The sequence below is a fragment of the Pelophylax lessonae genome (assembly GCF_965119305.1).
Source record: "Pelophylax lessonae genome assembly, chromosome: 11".
Lineage (NCBI taxonomy): Eukaryota > Metazoa > Chordata > Amphibia > Anura > Ranidae > Pelophylax > Pelophylax lessonae.
In genome coordinates, this window is record NC_138778.1 from 87,726,717 (window position 1) to 87,742,748 (window position 16,032).

Here is a 16,032-nt window from a genome sequence, read left to right on the forward strand (position 1 = left end):
ATATTATCAAGCAGGATACGTGTATGCGGGTTTCAATTACTCCTGAGAAAAGGTTAATTGCGACTTTGAGATATCTTGCAACAGGGAGAAGCCTGCAGGATCTCAAGTTCACCACAGGCATCTCCCCCCAAGCTCTTGGTATCATCATCCCTGAGACCTGCTCTGCTATCATCAAGGTCTTGCAGAAGGACTATATCAAGGTATGTTTTATGTTTTACATTACATTACATGTATTAGTCATCTCACCCGAATCATGCTGTTTTTGGATGTACATCAATTTACAGATGTCATTATTTTGTAACTACCCTCTGTCCGCATGCACATAGTAGTAAAGATTTATATTATCTTAACCATTTGTAAAATTACCCAGTAACCACCCCAGCATTCTCTCCTATGTGTCCCTCAACGCATTGCCTGTTAATAGTATATTGAATCTGTGTCATTTTTCTGACTTTCCCTGAACCAATTCTTCCGTTGCAAATGTTTTAGTACCTAGTTTATGATTTATCTTAACCACTTGCCGACTGCCTAACGCCAATCTACGTCGGCAGTCAGCCCCTCACAGGCAAAGTGACGTAGGGCTACGTCACTAGCTTGTGAGGGTCCAGGGAGTGAGTGCACGCCGCCGGAGGCGCGCTCCCGCGTGGTCACGGACCCCCCCCCCCCCCCCCGCGCGTGTGACCAGCGGACCCGGATCACTCGGCGATCGGCGGGGGAGAGGGAGAATGTCAGGCAGCTTGTGTAAACAAGCCACCTGTCATTCTCCTCGCTGTAAAGACACTGATCACACGGATCTAGTATGTAGATCCGTTGATCAGTGTCCTTACAGCTCAAGCCACAGCCAATCACAGTAGAAAGCACGCCCCTAGGGATACACACAGCCCCTCCCTCCCAAATAAAGTTAACCCCTTCACTACCAGTGTATTTTTACAGTAACCGTGCATATATATAGCACTGATTACTGTAGAAATGTCACTGGTAACCCCAAAAGTGTCACAAATGTCAGTCAAGGGTCCGATCTGTCCGCCCCCAATGTCGCAGTACCGCAAAAAAAATCGCAGATCGCCGCCATTACACGTTAAAAAAAAAAACAACAAAAATGACAAAAATCTTTCCCTTAGTTAGTAAACGCGATAACTTTTGCGCAAACCAATCAAAATACGCTTTTTGCGATTTTTTTTTTTTCACCAAACATAGGTAGCATAAAACAAATTGGCCGAAAATGTTAAAAAAATTTTGATTTTTACATTTTTTTTGGGGAAATTTCATATAAAAAAATGTGAAAAATATTGCTATTTTTGCAAAATTGACGCTCTTCTTTTTTTTGGTTTATAGCGCGTGATCAAAAAATCGCACAGGTGATCAAATACCACCAAAAGAAAGCTCTGTTTGTGGGGAAAAAAAGGACGCCAAATTTGTTTAGGTACAGCGTCGCACGACCGCGCAATTGTCCGTTAAAGTCACGCAGTGCCGAATCGCAAAATACCCCCTGGTCGGAATGGGGGTAAAATCTTCTGGGGCTTAAGTGGTTAAAGACATCAGTCCATCCATTCCAACCTAGGATTGTGTATGTTTATGTAATGATGTAAAAACGTTCAGTGGCCACAAGCCCTTATTGATGTATAAATGCATAGTTTTACTTACCCATCCCCCCACCCACCCACCCATGCTAAATGTAAAAGTCAGCATATACCAAAGCTCTAGCTGGTGAATTACAATATAATCACATTAGGAGGTGTAAAATAAATGTATGTAGATGTTATATCCCCAAATGCAAACGATTGTCTTCCTGTTGTTTATATCTTAAAGTTGCATAAGCATTTAACAGACAACTGTGTGTGTAATAATGTGATGTGCTCAAGCACTAATTGTGTGTTTTTTTTTTTTTTTCCACAGTTTCCTTCAAACGCAGAGCAATGGCTGGAGATTGCTGCTCAATTTCAGGAAAAGTGGAATTTTTCCAATTGTGGGGGTGCTATAGATGGGAAGCACGTCCACATTGTCCCCCCCTCCGAATTACAGCTCATTTTATTATAATTATAAAGGTTTTTTCCGTATTGTCATGCTAGCCATAATTAATGCTAACTATGAGTTCCTCTTTTTGGATATTGGCAAAAATGGCCGCAATTCGGATGGGGGAGTTATTGAGCAGACGGGAGTTCGCTCGTCGCCTTCATAACGGCACTCTGAACTTGCCATCCAGGGAGCAAACCATTGAGGGGATGAGCTTCGTATTTGTGGCAGATGATGCTTTTGCGCTTGGGGAGCATCTTATGAAGCCCTACCCTCAGAGGAACCTCACCCCCGGCCAAAGGATCTTCAACTACCGGTTGTCCAGAGCTCGCAGTAGTGGAGAATGCCTTCGGGATAATGGCCAACCGGTTCAGGATATTCCTGACTTCCATACACCTGGCACTCTACAAAATTGATCACGTGGTCCTCTGTTGCTGCATTTTACATAACTTTTTGCGCAGGAATGCTGAGAACTATCTAATGCAGCAACTGGATACTGACCCTGCTATGCCAGGGCCAAGTGGAGAGGCACAACCCAGTGAACAAGTGGAGTCCATGACCTCAATGGAAGTCGGACGTTCCGGATTGGCATCACAAAGAACCCATCAGATCCGCCAGGAATATCTAGACTATTTTGTGGGGAGAGGAGCTGTGTCCTGGCAGGAATTACTGCCAGACACTCGTTAATTTTGTCTGATCTGCCTGACACAAGATAATTGTGAGAGATCTAATAATATTTCTGAAATTAAACAAAAATTGCAATGATTATGTATTGTATATTCTAATAATTTGGGCACATATCTAAAACAACATTTCTTGGGCTCATAATGTTTATATATGTGTGACTTTAGAAGGGTTAATGCATTCATCAGTGTGTTTCTCTACTGTTGTCTCTCCCCAGCTGTTCCAATGCGATTATGGCCATGTGTAATTGTTTTCCCGGTGGTGTAAATAGAAGGGCCTTCTGCACCCCTTTAAATTTATACAAACCCCCTCACATTGAGAAGTAGGTCACACCTAAGGTTCTTCCAATGTCACCTTACATTGGTGGTCATTGGCCAGAAGGTGTCCATACTATATATTTATTCTAATACATTGGTGTATTAACAACTTGCCTCCACCTGTTATGTTGTGTTCATTTATGACATCCTTCTCACTGCCCACCAATGTAAAGAGATGTCAGTGTTATGTGAAACTTGCTCATTGTTGAGATCAAAGTGTTATTTATATATATATATATATATATATATATATATATATATATATATATATATATATATATATATATATATATATATATATATATATATATATATAGGTAATGTAAAGTGAAATGGACAAAAGAACCAGCAATACACTATATATTACACTGATCGCTACTGGCCATCTCAATGCCATATAGAATCCTAGGAGTGCTAGTACTTAGTGCCGGGTCACACTTTGCGATGCTGGAAGGCTGTTTTATCCCATTTTTGCGTGGAGTTCCCCCTCAAGAATCTCACAGCGCAAGTGGCCCCGCAAGTCGGATCATCCTGATCTGACTTACGGTGCGACTTCCATTCCCAAATCAAGAGGCTCCCATAGGGAACTATTGTTTTGAAATGGAGGCTGTAAATAACGCTGCTAAAAGCAACATGGCAAAACGTGCTATTACGCTAATTGAACAAACTACTGAAAGCACGTTTTTACAGCTGCTTTTTCCAGCGTCCGAACTAGCTTTGACACACGTTTTTTCTAATGCCCCGTGTGCATGGGGCCTAAAAACCAGCAAACGTCAAAAACATATGTTTGTTCTAAAATGTGAATCAGGTGCGCCAAAAAATGTAATCATGTGTCAAATATATAATCATATAGTCACAAATCTACACAAATGAAGAAAACTTTAGAAGATTTGACACTATATGATTATATCATTGACACATAATTTATAAGTTTAGTGCACCTGATTCACATTATTTAACAAACAGGTAGTTCCTTTGAAGCATTACATCAAATACAGCAAATGAGAAATACACTTGAAAACACATTAAAAAAAAAAAACTTACTTGGGCACAAAACTGCCTCCTCGACACTTGCTTCCTGATCCGGATCATTTGCAGAAGTGCTTGCAAGGCTGGTTGGAATGCTGGCACGAGATTTTTCTTCCGACATTTCCACTTCAGAACCAGCTGGAGGTGATACATCACATGAGGGAACCTCTGCAATGGACATTTTTAATGAAATCCAACAATAGAAGGTTAAACAATCATTGCAAATACACATTTTTAGTATCCCACTACCAAAAAATCTGGGCCTACCAACCTTACTGTTGCTGTGGTGGCTGCACACTTGTTGGCTCCACCATGCTGCACTCGGGACTACTGTCTTTATCTACATAATAAAAATGTGGCATGTAATAAAATTCAAAGGAGGTAAATTTGATAGGACATGGTGCACTGCTTGACAGCTATTTTCTTATAAAATATTAAGACATGTACATGGTTATCTCCTAAAAAGTTGGGACATTAATGTTTGACTCAGCATAGGAAACAATTACCTTTTTGGGAATGTGTGCCAGCATCTGGGCCCATGTCCTCTGGTTCTTCATCCAATGTGGATGGAGCTGACACAGTCCCTGCACCTCTCCTCCTCTTTTCCCATTCTTTTTGTTTTAATTTGCGTTTTTCTCCTATTTAAAGGTTAGAAAAAGAATATGGGGATAATAATGTTTGCATAGAAAATTAGTTGCAATCAAATGCATATATAGTTTACTGTGGATTCCTGTCTTTTAATGTAATATACAAATATCATCAATAGATCGATCTAATCAAGACATGACCAATAAAATAAATAATTTGTACGTTTTCATGCACATTATAATCTATACATTTTAATACAACATACACCAAATCGACCCAAAACATATTGCTTGATAAAATAAACTTACCTTTTTTAAGAATATGATGTATGTGACCAAGCTGGTCTTGCTCCCGATGCTTCAGATCTGACCATCTTTTGCGGATTTGGTCTTTTGATCACTCAACACCATACTTTTTTATTAAACATGCAACCACCTTGTCCAGAATCCGGTCTTTTCTTGAGTTGGGCCTTTCATAATTATCCAACCTGCCATCATAGTCCTGTTTCTCAAGTATGCCAACCATCTCCACCTTTTCCCCCTTGCTCATAGGTGTTGCTTTTGTTTTTTTGGTGGCCCAACCACTTCGGCCTTCACTTGTGGAACTATGAGATTGTTGTGACATGTTCACTTGGCAAATAATCTTCCGCTGACTCACGTGTGTGTGTGTCGCATGCAGCCTAATCTTTGGCACGTACATGCCCCTGCGTCAGCCCGCCACTGGAGGCGGAGTTGACACATGCGCTGTCTTTAAAGGACGCCAGATCTTTCGGTCGACGATTCGCTATCGGACAAATTGTTTGGAGGAGCACCATCGATCGGCGAATCACGATTCATCACCACAAACGACTTGTGATTCAAAAGCGGGTGTTTTTGGCCCTATGCAGCTTATATTGGGAATATCTTTGTGTGACAATATTCATGCTCTTTTTACTATGTTTTGTGTTGTGTTGTGTCTTGCAGGCATATACTGTACTTCATAATGGTGGACAAATTCACCACACCTGAGTTTTTACAACTCTTCATAGAGGAATACAGAAAACTGCCCTGTTTGTGGCAAGTGAAAACCAAAAACTACTCAAATAGGCAACTTAAACAAGAGGCCTATTTAAAATTAGTTGCCTTTTACAAAACAGCAAATTCCAAAGCTACCATTGAATATGTTAAAAGCAAAATAAGCAGCATTCGTACTGCATACAAAAGGGAGCTGAATAAAATTAATTCTACAGCGAGGTCTGGAGCTGCTGCTGCGGAGGTCTATGTACCACGTCTGTGGTATTTTGAAAGCCTCAGGTTCCTGACGGACCAGGAGGAATCCAGGCCATCCTTGTCCACGCTCTCTATACGTCAGCAGAGACCTCATTTGATGCCAGCCAAGAGGAAGATATCCTGGAGGCCAATTTGACACAGGTAGGGCATTTCACAATATATTGCCTGCAATAAATATAATATTGGAACAAAATAATTAGCAAGACCATAATTGACCCTTTATGTAAACAGGGGCGTAGCAAGGGGTTGGCGAGACCGGCGACCGCCAGGGGCGCAGGCCAAGGGTGGGCGCAAAAAACATTGGCAGTGTTAGTGATTTTTTTATACCTCCGCTCAGCCTGCGCTCCCCGGCACCCCCAGGCAGCATGCGGGTCCATCCAGGTCTAAAACATTGAGAGCAGCTGAGCCAGCAGACCAGGAGACTGAGACTGCCTCTCACTGCATCTCCAGCACACCTCCGGTCTTACACACACTGCTGTAGCCTCAGCATTCATCCGGCTCTACCGTTTTTTTTTTCCCTCTAACAAACGAACAGCTCCTGCAAATGATACATCCATCCTTGCTTCCATGTCTCTGGTCTCTCACTCCGGGTCTGCAAGGCAGGTGGCTCCCTTATTCCTGTTTCCCTGCACCGATTTCCCCCTCAGTGCCCTACATCAAGCCCTCTGCTAGTTCAGGCCCCTCTCTCTCTGTCACCTCCCTCTCTCTCTGCAACCCCCCTCCTCTCTCACACCCCCTCTTTCTCTCACCCCTCTCTTTCTTGTTGTTCACACCTGACACAATGATTGCCCACTAGAGAGCTCTACCTCTACACTGGGCAAACAAGGGACACATCAGAAACTTTCAATTCCCTTTTTATATTTTTTTTTCGTTACATTTTTTACTTTTTCATGGGGGGGGGGGGGGGGGTCGCTAATACAGCTCCTCGCCAAGGGCGCTGGAGGCCCTAGGTACGCCACTGTATGTAAAGTCTGCTATTTGTTTAAAAAAATATAACAAACATGACTTTTTATATACACTATAACGTTTCTAAAAAATTGTTCATTTCATCAACAGGAAAGTGTCACTGAGGATGAGGCAGGTGTCAGCCAGGAGGCTGTGGAGCCCTCTGTATCTGCCCAACCTCCGGCCAAACGGCGGCAGAAACAAAAACACATGGATGACGTCACTACAGAATTCCTGAGCCAGGCCTCTATAGCCCTAAAAAGGAAGCCGGACGACCTGGAATCATTCGGAAATATGTCGGGCAATAAACTCCGAAAAGTTGATTTTCTGCAGCGCCAAAGGGCCGAGCTGCTCATTATGCAGGTGCTGCATAGAGCAGAACGGGGCCAACTAGAGCAGCGCACACACCTTTGCGATGAGCACCCATCCCCTCCACCTCCACCACAGCAACCCCAGCCACCAACTCCACAACAGCCACAAATGCCACATGGCAGTCAGTGGCAATATGGCCTTCAGGATCCAAACATCCCCGCATGATTACCGGTATTCCCAATTATAATTGCCCCTAATTTTGACCCTGTTATTTATGTTGCCCCTTTTTATTTATTTATAATTTATATGAGGCGAAAATGTCCTTTTTATTTTAATTTTTACAATACGGAGAGTGTTTATATATTTATGTTGGATTTTCTTCTTTTCTCAAATAAATACGATGTTACAAAAAACAAAAAACGACTTGCCTATCTTTATTTTTTAAAATGTAGAATATTGTGAGAAAGCAGCAATATATGTTTTATAAATTAAATCAAAAATGAATAAAGGGACATATCAATAGTTAGATCTTTGCAGTCAAAATACACAGAGAATGGTGAAGAGTTTAAACTATTTTATTTTAACATTTGATGCACCATATAGAATAGCCAAATCATTATCTTCATCATAACAGAACACATGCCTTTTTTAATTGTAAAGTATAGAATTATGAGCAGCATCTTCCTTCTCACATTTACCAAGATGAGCATGTGCCCCTACATCCTAGTTTCTTTCTGCTGAACTGAGTTTCCTGGAAAAGAAGGCAACAGGGTGAAGAAGGGACTTCGTACCTAAACGCTGTGACAGGATGGCACCTACGCCATTTTCTGAGGCATCTACCTCAAGAACATGGGGCAATGCAGGATTTGGGTGTTGTAGGATAGGTGCTGTGGTGAATAGGATCTTCAACTTATCAAACGCAGCTTGTGCTGCCGGTGTCCATTGGAAGCGGGTACCTTGCCTCGTTAGCTAGGTGACTGGAAGGATAATGGCAGAGAAATTCTTGATAAACCTGCGGTTAGCATATTCAATGAACCTCTGCGTGCTCTTCTTGTCTGTGGGAGTGGGCTGTTTCGAGGATCGATTTAACTTTCTGGGGATCCATGGAGATCCCAGAAGTGAAAATGACAAGTCCCAAGAATTGGATTGATTCCCTTTCAAACTCACATTTCTCGGCCTTCGCATACAATCCATTGTCTCTTAGGTGGCCGAGAACCTTTTTGACATGTTCGCGGTGCAATTCGATGGAACCTGAAAAGATAAGAATGCCGTTAAGGTAGACAGTCATAAACAGATCAAGAAAGTCTCTGAAAATATTATTCACAAAATGCTGAAAGGTGGCTGGAGCATTGCACAATCCAAAGTCCTCAAAGTGGCCAAATCTTGTGCGAAAGGCGGTCTTCCACTCGTCGCCCTCGCGAATCCGTACTAGATTGTATGCTCCTCCATAGGTCAAGTTTTATGAATACCGTGGCTGCCCTGAAACGCTGAAAAAGTTCAGGAACTAAGGGCAGAGGATATCTGTTTTTGACAGTGATTTTGTTTAACTCCCGATAATCAACACAGGGACGTAGGGAATGATCTTTCTTTTCGACAAAGAAGATACCAGCCCCTGCAGGGGACGTAGAGGGCCGGATGAAGCCTTTTTTCAGCTTTTCGTCAATGTAGAGGCGTAATGCTTCGAGTTCCAGTTCAGAGAGAGGGAAGATACGCCCAAACGGTATCTCAGCACCTGGTAAAAGTTCAATTGGGCAGTCATACGGCCGGTGAGGTGGCAGGATGTCTGCTTTCTGTTTATCAAAGACCTCCAAGAACTCATGGTAAGCTGAGGGCACAAGCTGGGATGCAGAGAGATCAGGTTGTAGACCAAGAAGTGATGCAGGTTTCACAGGAATGGGCTGGAAGCAGTTTTGTTGGCAATAGGTAGATGGAAATGCCACTTCTCCTGACTTCCAGTTTATCTGAGGGTTGTGTGCTTGTAACCCTGGGATGCCAGAATGACAGGGAAAAGAGGAGATGGAATAATGTCCAAACACAAGTATTCTCGGTGGACATTACTAGATATAGCCAGTAGTGGGCAGGTTTCTTGGGTTATAGGTCTGGACTTGAGATGGGATCCGTCAGCTAGATGGATAGATAACTGGTGGGTCTTTGCTTGCAGAGGGATTTGATGATGCTGAGCAAAGTCACTGTCCATGAAGCAGCTGCAAGCGCCGGAGTCAATAATGACTAGGACTTGGGTGTTCTTTCCGAGAATCCGTAGTGAGAGAGGTAGAGTAATGTGAGTGGATAGATCTCTCCTAGAACTGTTAGCGAGGTAAGAAGGGAAGGCAAACTGAGACTTACTAGGCCTCACAGGGCAGGTCTGAAGGTAATGTCCTGCTTCCCCACAATAGAGGCATAGGTTGTTCTGGCATCTTCGTAATCTCTCCTCAATGGTCAGTGGAGAGCGTAAGAGTCCTAGTTTCATGGGTTCCACCCAGGAGGCTGTGGGGGAAGTGACAGGTGGACGAAAGGCCGGAGGTGACGGAACTTGAGGCAACATCCAGGAAGGTCTGGAACTTCCGGCTCTTTCCACTCTACTCTCCCTGAGCCTGCGATCAAGCTGGATAGCAAGACTAATAAGGTCGTCAACGGAACCAGGCATACCTACTCTGGCAAGTTCGTCCTTAAGGCCCTCCGATAGGCTGAGACTGAATTGATGCCGTAAGGCTGCATCATTCCAGCCTGTATCAGAGGCCCATCTACGGAATTCTGCGACATAGTCTTCAGCAGGGCGACGGCCTTGTTGTAGTGTATGTAGGGTTGCTTCGGCTGTAACAGATCGCTGGGGATCATCCTAAAACTGTGCCATTGCTTCGAAGAACACTGAGATGGTGTTCAGGGCTGTACTATTGTTCCAGGAGACGGTGGGCTCAGGATTGTGGAAGTAGAGAGATTACGAACCCCACCTTGGTGGATTCAGGTGAGAAAGTCCGTGGTTGCAGGGCAAAGTACAGCTCACAAGAATTCCTGAAGGCCCGGAATTTGTGCCGGTCATCCGAAAATCGTTCTGGAGCAGGTACCCGAGGTTCTGGGGGTGGCCAAACCACTGCAGGTGCAGACAGGGCCCATTCGAGCAAGGAGGACCCAGGTTGCTGGGGTGGAGGCCATGGATTGGATGCGACCCTCTAACTGGAAATAGCCCTCTTGCAGGGATTTGACTGCTTGGGTAAGCGAGGCAAGTTGCTGGCATGATGTCTCTAGAGGTGCAGCCCCTCTCTCGGTCTCCGAAATCTGGCTGAGTGGTACTATCACGTACCTGGTGGAGACCAAGCTGTAGAGAGGGCTTCTCTTGCACCTCCTGTCCAACAACCCTGGTAGAGATGACAGGCTATGTAGGACACAGAGTGGCACGAGGGCTGGTATAGCAGGTGGTGTCTTGACAGAAGACTGATGGCTGTGGATCACTGGATGAACACCTGGAACTGGAACTCGGTGATGCTGGATGAGAAGGCAGGAGCGAAGCCGGAATACAAGCCAAGGAGTCGTCAACAGCCGGACAGCACGGGTACAGGAACGTGAGAGAGGAGTCGGGATACAAGCAGAAGTCGGTACACAGTCTGGCAGTGAGGTACAAAAGCATAAGGCAAAAGCAGGGTCAGACACAAGCCGAGGTCACAGGTAGGCAGGCAGGAATCCAGAGGAGAGTCAAGGGCAAGCCGGGTCGGTATAACAGGTAATCCAGAAGCAGGTCAGGGCACAGGTAAAGGGGAACAAGCTGAAAGACCACTCAGCAATATGCTCCTGTCACCGCTCAGTAGAAATAGGCCGTTTGGCGCCAATTACGTGCGCACGTTGCGTACGCGCATTCGCCCATGCGCATACGCACATTCCTTCCTGTGTGCCTGGGCATGCGCACAAACGTCTGTTTGGGTCTAGCTGAGCGTCTCTTACACTTTGACTGCGTTGATCCCTGGGACCAGGAGAGGTCATAGGTGATGGAGATCCCAAAGATATGTGTAGATACAGTGGGTACGGAAAGTATTCAGACCCCCTTAAATTTTTCACTCTTTGTTATATTGCAGCCATTTGCTAAAATCATTTAAGTTCATTCTTCTTCCTCATGAATGTACACATAGCACCCCATACTGACAGAAAAACACAGAATTGTTGACATTGTTGCAGATTTATTAAAAAAGAAAAACTGAAATATCACATGGTCCTAAGTATTCAGACCCTTTGCTCAGTATTTAGTAGAAGCCCCCTTTTGATCTAATACAGCCAGGAGTCTTTTTGGGAAAGATGCAACAAGTCTTTCACTCCTGGATTTGGGGATCCTCTGCCATTCCTCCTTGCAGATCCTCTCCAGTTCTGTCAGGTTGGATGGTAAACGTTGGTGGACAGCCATTTTTAGGTCTCTCCAGAGATGCTCAATTGGGTTTAAGTCAGGGCTCTGGCTGGGCCATTCAAGAACAGTCACGGAGTTGTTGTGAAGCCACTCCTTCATTATTTTAGCTGTGTGCTTAGGGTCATTGTCTTGTTGGAAGGTAAACCTTCGGCCCAGTCTGAGGTCCAGAGCACTCTGGAGAAGGTTTTTGTCCAGGATATCCCTGTACTTGGCCGCATTCATCTTTCCCTCGATTGCAACCAGTCGTCCTGTCCCTGCAGCTGAAAAACACCCCCACAGCATGATGCTGCCACCACCATGCTTCACTGTTGGGACTGTATTGGACAGGTGATGAGCAGTGCCTGGTTTTCTCCACACATACCGCTTAGAATTAAGGCCAAAAAGTTCTATTTTGGTCTCATCAGACCAGAGAATCTTATTTCTCACCATCTTCTAGTCCTTCAAGTGTTTTTTAGCAAACTCCATGCGGGCTTTCATGTGTCTTACACTGAGGAGAGGCTTCCGTCGGGCCACTCTGCCATAAAGCCCCGACTGGTGGAGGGCTGCAGTGATGGTTGACTTTCTACAACTTTCTCCCATCTCCTGACTGCATCTCTGGAGCTCAGCCACAGTGATCTTTGGGTTCTTCTTTACCTCTCTCACCAAGGTTCTTCTCCCCCGATAGCTCAGTTTGGCCGGACGGCCAGCTCTAGGAAGGGTTCTGGTCGTCCCTAACGTCTTCCATTTGAGGATTATGGAGGCCACTGTGCTCTTAGGAACCTTAAGTGCAGCAGAAATCTTTTTGTAACCTTGGCCAGATCTGTGCCTTGCCACAATTCTGTCTCTGAGCTCTTCAGGCAGTTCCTTTGACCTCATGATTCTCATTTGCTCTGACATGCATTGTGATCTGGAAGGTCTTATATAGACAGGTGTGTGGCTTTCCTAATCAAGTCCAATCAGTATAATCAAACACAGCTGGACTCAAATGAAGGTGTAGAACCATCTCAAGGATGATCAGAAGAAATGGAAAGCACCTGAGTTAAATATATGAGTGTCACAGCAAAGGGTCTGAATACTTAGGACCCGTTCGGCGGCTCCGGCGCTGTGATTGGCCGGAGCCGCGATGACGTCACTCCCGCGCGCAAGCTCCCGGCAAGGAAAGCTGAAGGTCCCCCCGGACCTTCAGAGCACATGCGCCGCTCACGTGAGCGGCTGCAAGCACTGCAAATATCTCCTAAACCGTGCCGGTTTAGGAGATATTAATTTTACCTACAGGTAAGCCTTATTATAGGCTTACCTGTAGTTAAGTGTCAAAAAGCGGGATACTACCGCTTTAAGCAAAGGGACCAGAACGGCAGCCAGGCAGCTGGCAATTGTAGAATGTAAAGTCAGTTTTAGCAGCATCCAAATTTCTTTGAGAAAGGGTTTTTCTCAGACCCCCTTTTGTATGTACAGACCTTTTGAACCATCAGATATAGAGGCTGACACCCTTCACCCCACTCCAATTGAACACTTTTTAGAATGTTTGTGTTTTAGCACACACAAGATAACATAATATATCCTTCTCAACCTGCTCCGCTGAAACACTTCCCAGAATTTTAGATTTTTAGCACACGCAAGATATTTCCAGACTTAAAGCAGAACTTTAGCCAGGCTATGGACAATTCCAAAAGTTATTTAGAATTGTCAATCAATAAATAAGCTTTAACACAAGATCTTGGTTACAATTGCACGTAGTTACAGGCCAGATTTTCTCTTACTTTCTATATGGTGAAACCATTGTGACCTTGACAGTAAATGAAGGGAAATCTTTCAAAATGATAGCTGTAAAAACCTGATAGCAGTAAAAATTTGATAGCAGGTTTAACCTGATATCAGTTTGGCTTAAATTAAGAACAGTTTAAGGTCTGTCTGTAGAATGGCATACTATTAGATGTTAATTCCAGATTTGGTTTGAAGCCGCTCATGTCACATTGGGAGGATTGTTCTGTTCAAATGAGTCAGCTGGGCAATTTGCCTGTTCCATGCCAGCTGCCCGCACTGAGCTGCCTCATGCCTATGTCTCAAAACTCAGGACATGGAGATGGAAGGTCAAAGTGAAATACAAGCGCCTTCCTTTCAGCCTAAAGTCTATTTTGTGGTCTATGCATTTTCTGATACTTTGCATCTTTGAACTGCCTCTTGGGTATCATGCCCACTGGTTTCCTCTCTGCTTCAATCTACAGTATAGGACTGCTACTATCTCCCCCCACCCATCTTTGTCAATTTCGCCAATTATATTATGTGCATCTGCTCCTTCCCCTCTCTGCTCATCTGGTTTAGTCTTAGTACCTAAGCGCAGACATGTTCTGTGCCTCTATAACCCTTTCTAGCTATCATTCTGACCTCCCACTGGATTTATAGGCTCTGCGGCACTCAAAGCACAGGTTATAAACTGCCAGCTCTCTATTGCTGCTCACGGCTCCAGGATACAAATCTTTGTTGTGGGGATAAATATTGAAGGCATGAGCAAATATAGCTGCATATTTAGCTGATACTGTCTTTGCTGTCACAGAATGTTTGTTTTTTTTTTTTTTTTAGAAAAAAAAAAATGCTTTGAATATATACAGTATATGGAAACATGCAGCTAGTTTGCATTGTATGAGAAGGATTATAACAAACTATATATAGCCATATCTTTCTATAATACGCAGTAATGGGGTGTAAATAAGGATAGATTACTTAGGTAATGCCTGAGTTTAATACAGATATAGTATTATTTCTAAATGAATACACATTATTCAACATGCTGTACATTCTAAAATTAAAAATGGATGTACTTGCGCACTGCTATGTTGTTGTTGTTGAGTGCTATGAGACTACAGAAATGACTAAGCAGATTGCTCAAACCTATACACACTCTTAACGTGTATCAATGTGCGACGAGCCAGAACCACAGGGGCGACACGTGAGGTGCACGGTGGGCCGGTGAGAGACAGCAATAATACAGTTCATCGGTTTACTCACGGTTAGCAAAAAGCCTCCCTGGGCTGGTCGCACAGTGAAGAGAAAGACAGCACGAAATCCTCCGGGGCACGCTCTGTGATAGGGAAACGCCAGCCAAGATGGTGGTTGAGGTGCCCGTGATGACAGGGGTGTTTAGAGTGCTTGTGGTGGCTGGGTCCCTTGATGGTATTTGTCGTGACGCCAGTACCGTTAATGGTGGTACAACCAGTTGTAATAGCAATAGTGAAGAATGAGGTAGACAGTGGTAGGATACAACTCACAACTTTTACTGTGACTGGTTTTGATTGCAGCATAAACATCCAGATAGAATACAGTCTCTGGGTAAATAGAGGAATTCTGCTGATCCACTGTTAATAGGTTTTGGTAGGTCTTGACTCAGGCTGTGGTTCAGTATAATGCTTTCTTGTTTCTGGTCCCTTTAGAATCCAGTGAAATTTGGTGAGGTTGCCAGTGGCTAAGGAATCCTTCACCTATATTCTCAAAGGTCAGTTGCTGCCGTTTGGTGGCTTTTACCCTTTGATTTTAGCAGTTCCAATTTGTCCCTTCTTAGGACTGACCTTCACTAACCTCTACATGGTGCTTCTCTCCTCTGTACACTGACTTCCTGAACTGACCAACTGACCACAGATAAACCTGAGCTGGGATAGATATCCCAGAGTGGTGCTATCCCCATCTTGTGGTGGGAAGTATGAAGCACACTTGACCAGCCTATGAACAGGGATTAACAAATGTAGCAATGCACTTGCAATACAGCAATGACAAAGTAGTAATACATTTGCAGTTCCCACATGTCCTGAGTGGGACGCTGCAAATGTGCAGTCAATGCAATGTGTATTCAAAAGTGGTGCATCGCTCCCAAATGCTAATGCGCTAGTATCCCTTTAAATCTGTTTTCATAGCCATTTTCAAAATCAGCATTTCATATCAATCCATATATAACATTAACAAAACAAACAATGCATCAGTCCATAAAGTGTCCTTTAAACTAAAGGCATGTTGGCCTAGCACATTATCTTCAATACATGTTTTCATTAGAAAATGTAAAATTGAGGTTAATATATACTGCTAAAGAAAATTAAAGGAACACTTTGAAAATACATCAGGTCTTAATGATAAAAAATATGCAGGATATCTATACTGATATGGAATGGGTAATGTGTTAGGACAGAAAGATGCCACATCATTTGATGGAGATGAAAATTATCAACCTACAGAGGGTTGAATTCAAAGACACCCCAAACATCAAAGTAAAAGTAGCAGGCTAGTCCATTTTGCTGAATTTTCATTGCAGCAACTCAGAATGGTGCTCGGCAGTTTGTATGGCCCCCACGTGCTTGTATACATGCCTGACAACATCGGGGCATGCTCCTAATGAGATGACGGATGGCATCACTGAGCTCCTATACAGTCTGGCGGGGTCTAAAAAAAAAAAAAAAAATGGCACTATCCCTATTGTAAGCTGGGGAACAGGTAGCAGGTGCAAAGCTCCCTGGGATGAGCA

The 16,032-nt window shown here is 43.9% G+C and overlaps 1 protein-coding gene across 1 annotated transcript in view; it reads left to right on the top strand.

Annotated features, from left to right (window-relative positions):
• The window catches only part of LOC309567384 (P43 5S RNA-binding protein-like), a gene marked incomplete at both ends in the record, with an annotated part of 130,500 nt that extends 123,119 nt beyond the window's left edge, over nucleotides 1-7,381 (top strand). The window contains 2 exon segments of the mRNA XM_082272791.1: nucleotides 5,594-5,891; nucleotides 6,956-7,381. Of these exon segments, the coding sequence (XP_082128917.1) occupies nucleotides 5,594-5,891; nucleotides 6,956-7,381 (724 nt within the window).
• Nucleotides 7,382-16,032: the final 8,651 nt, after the last annotated feature.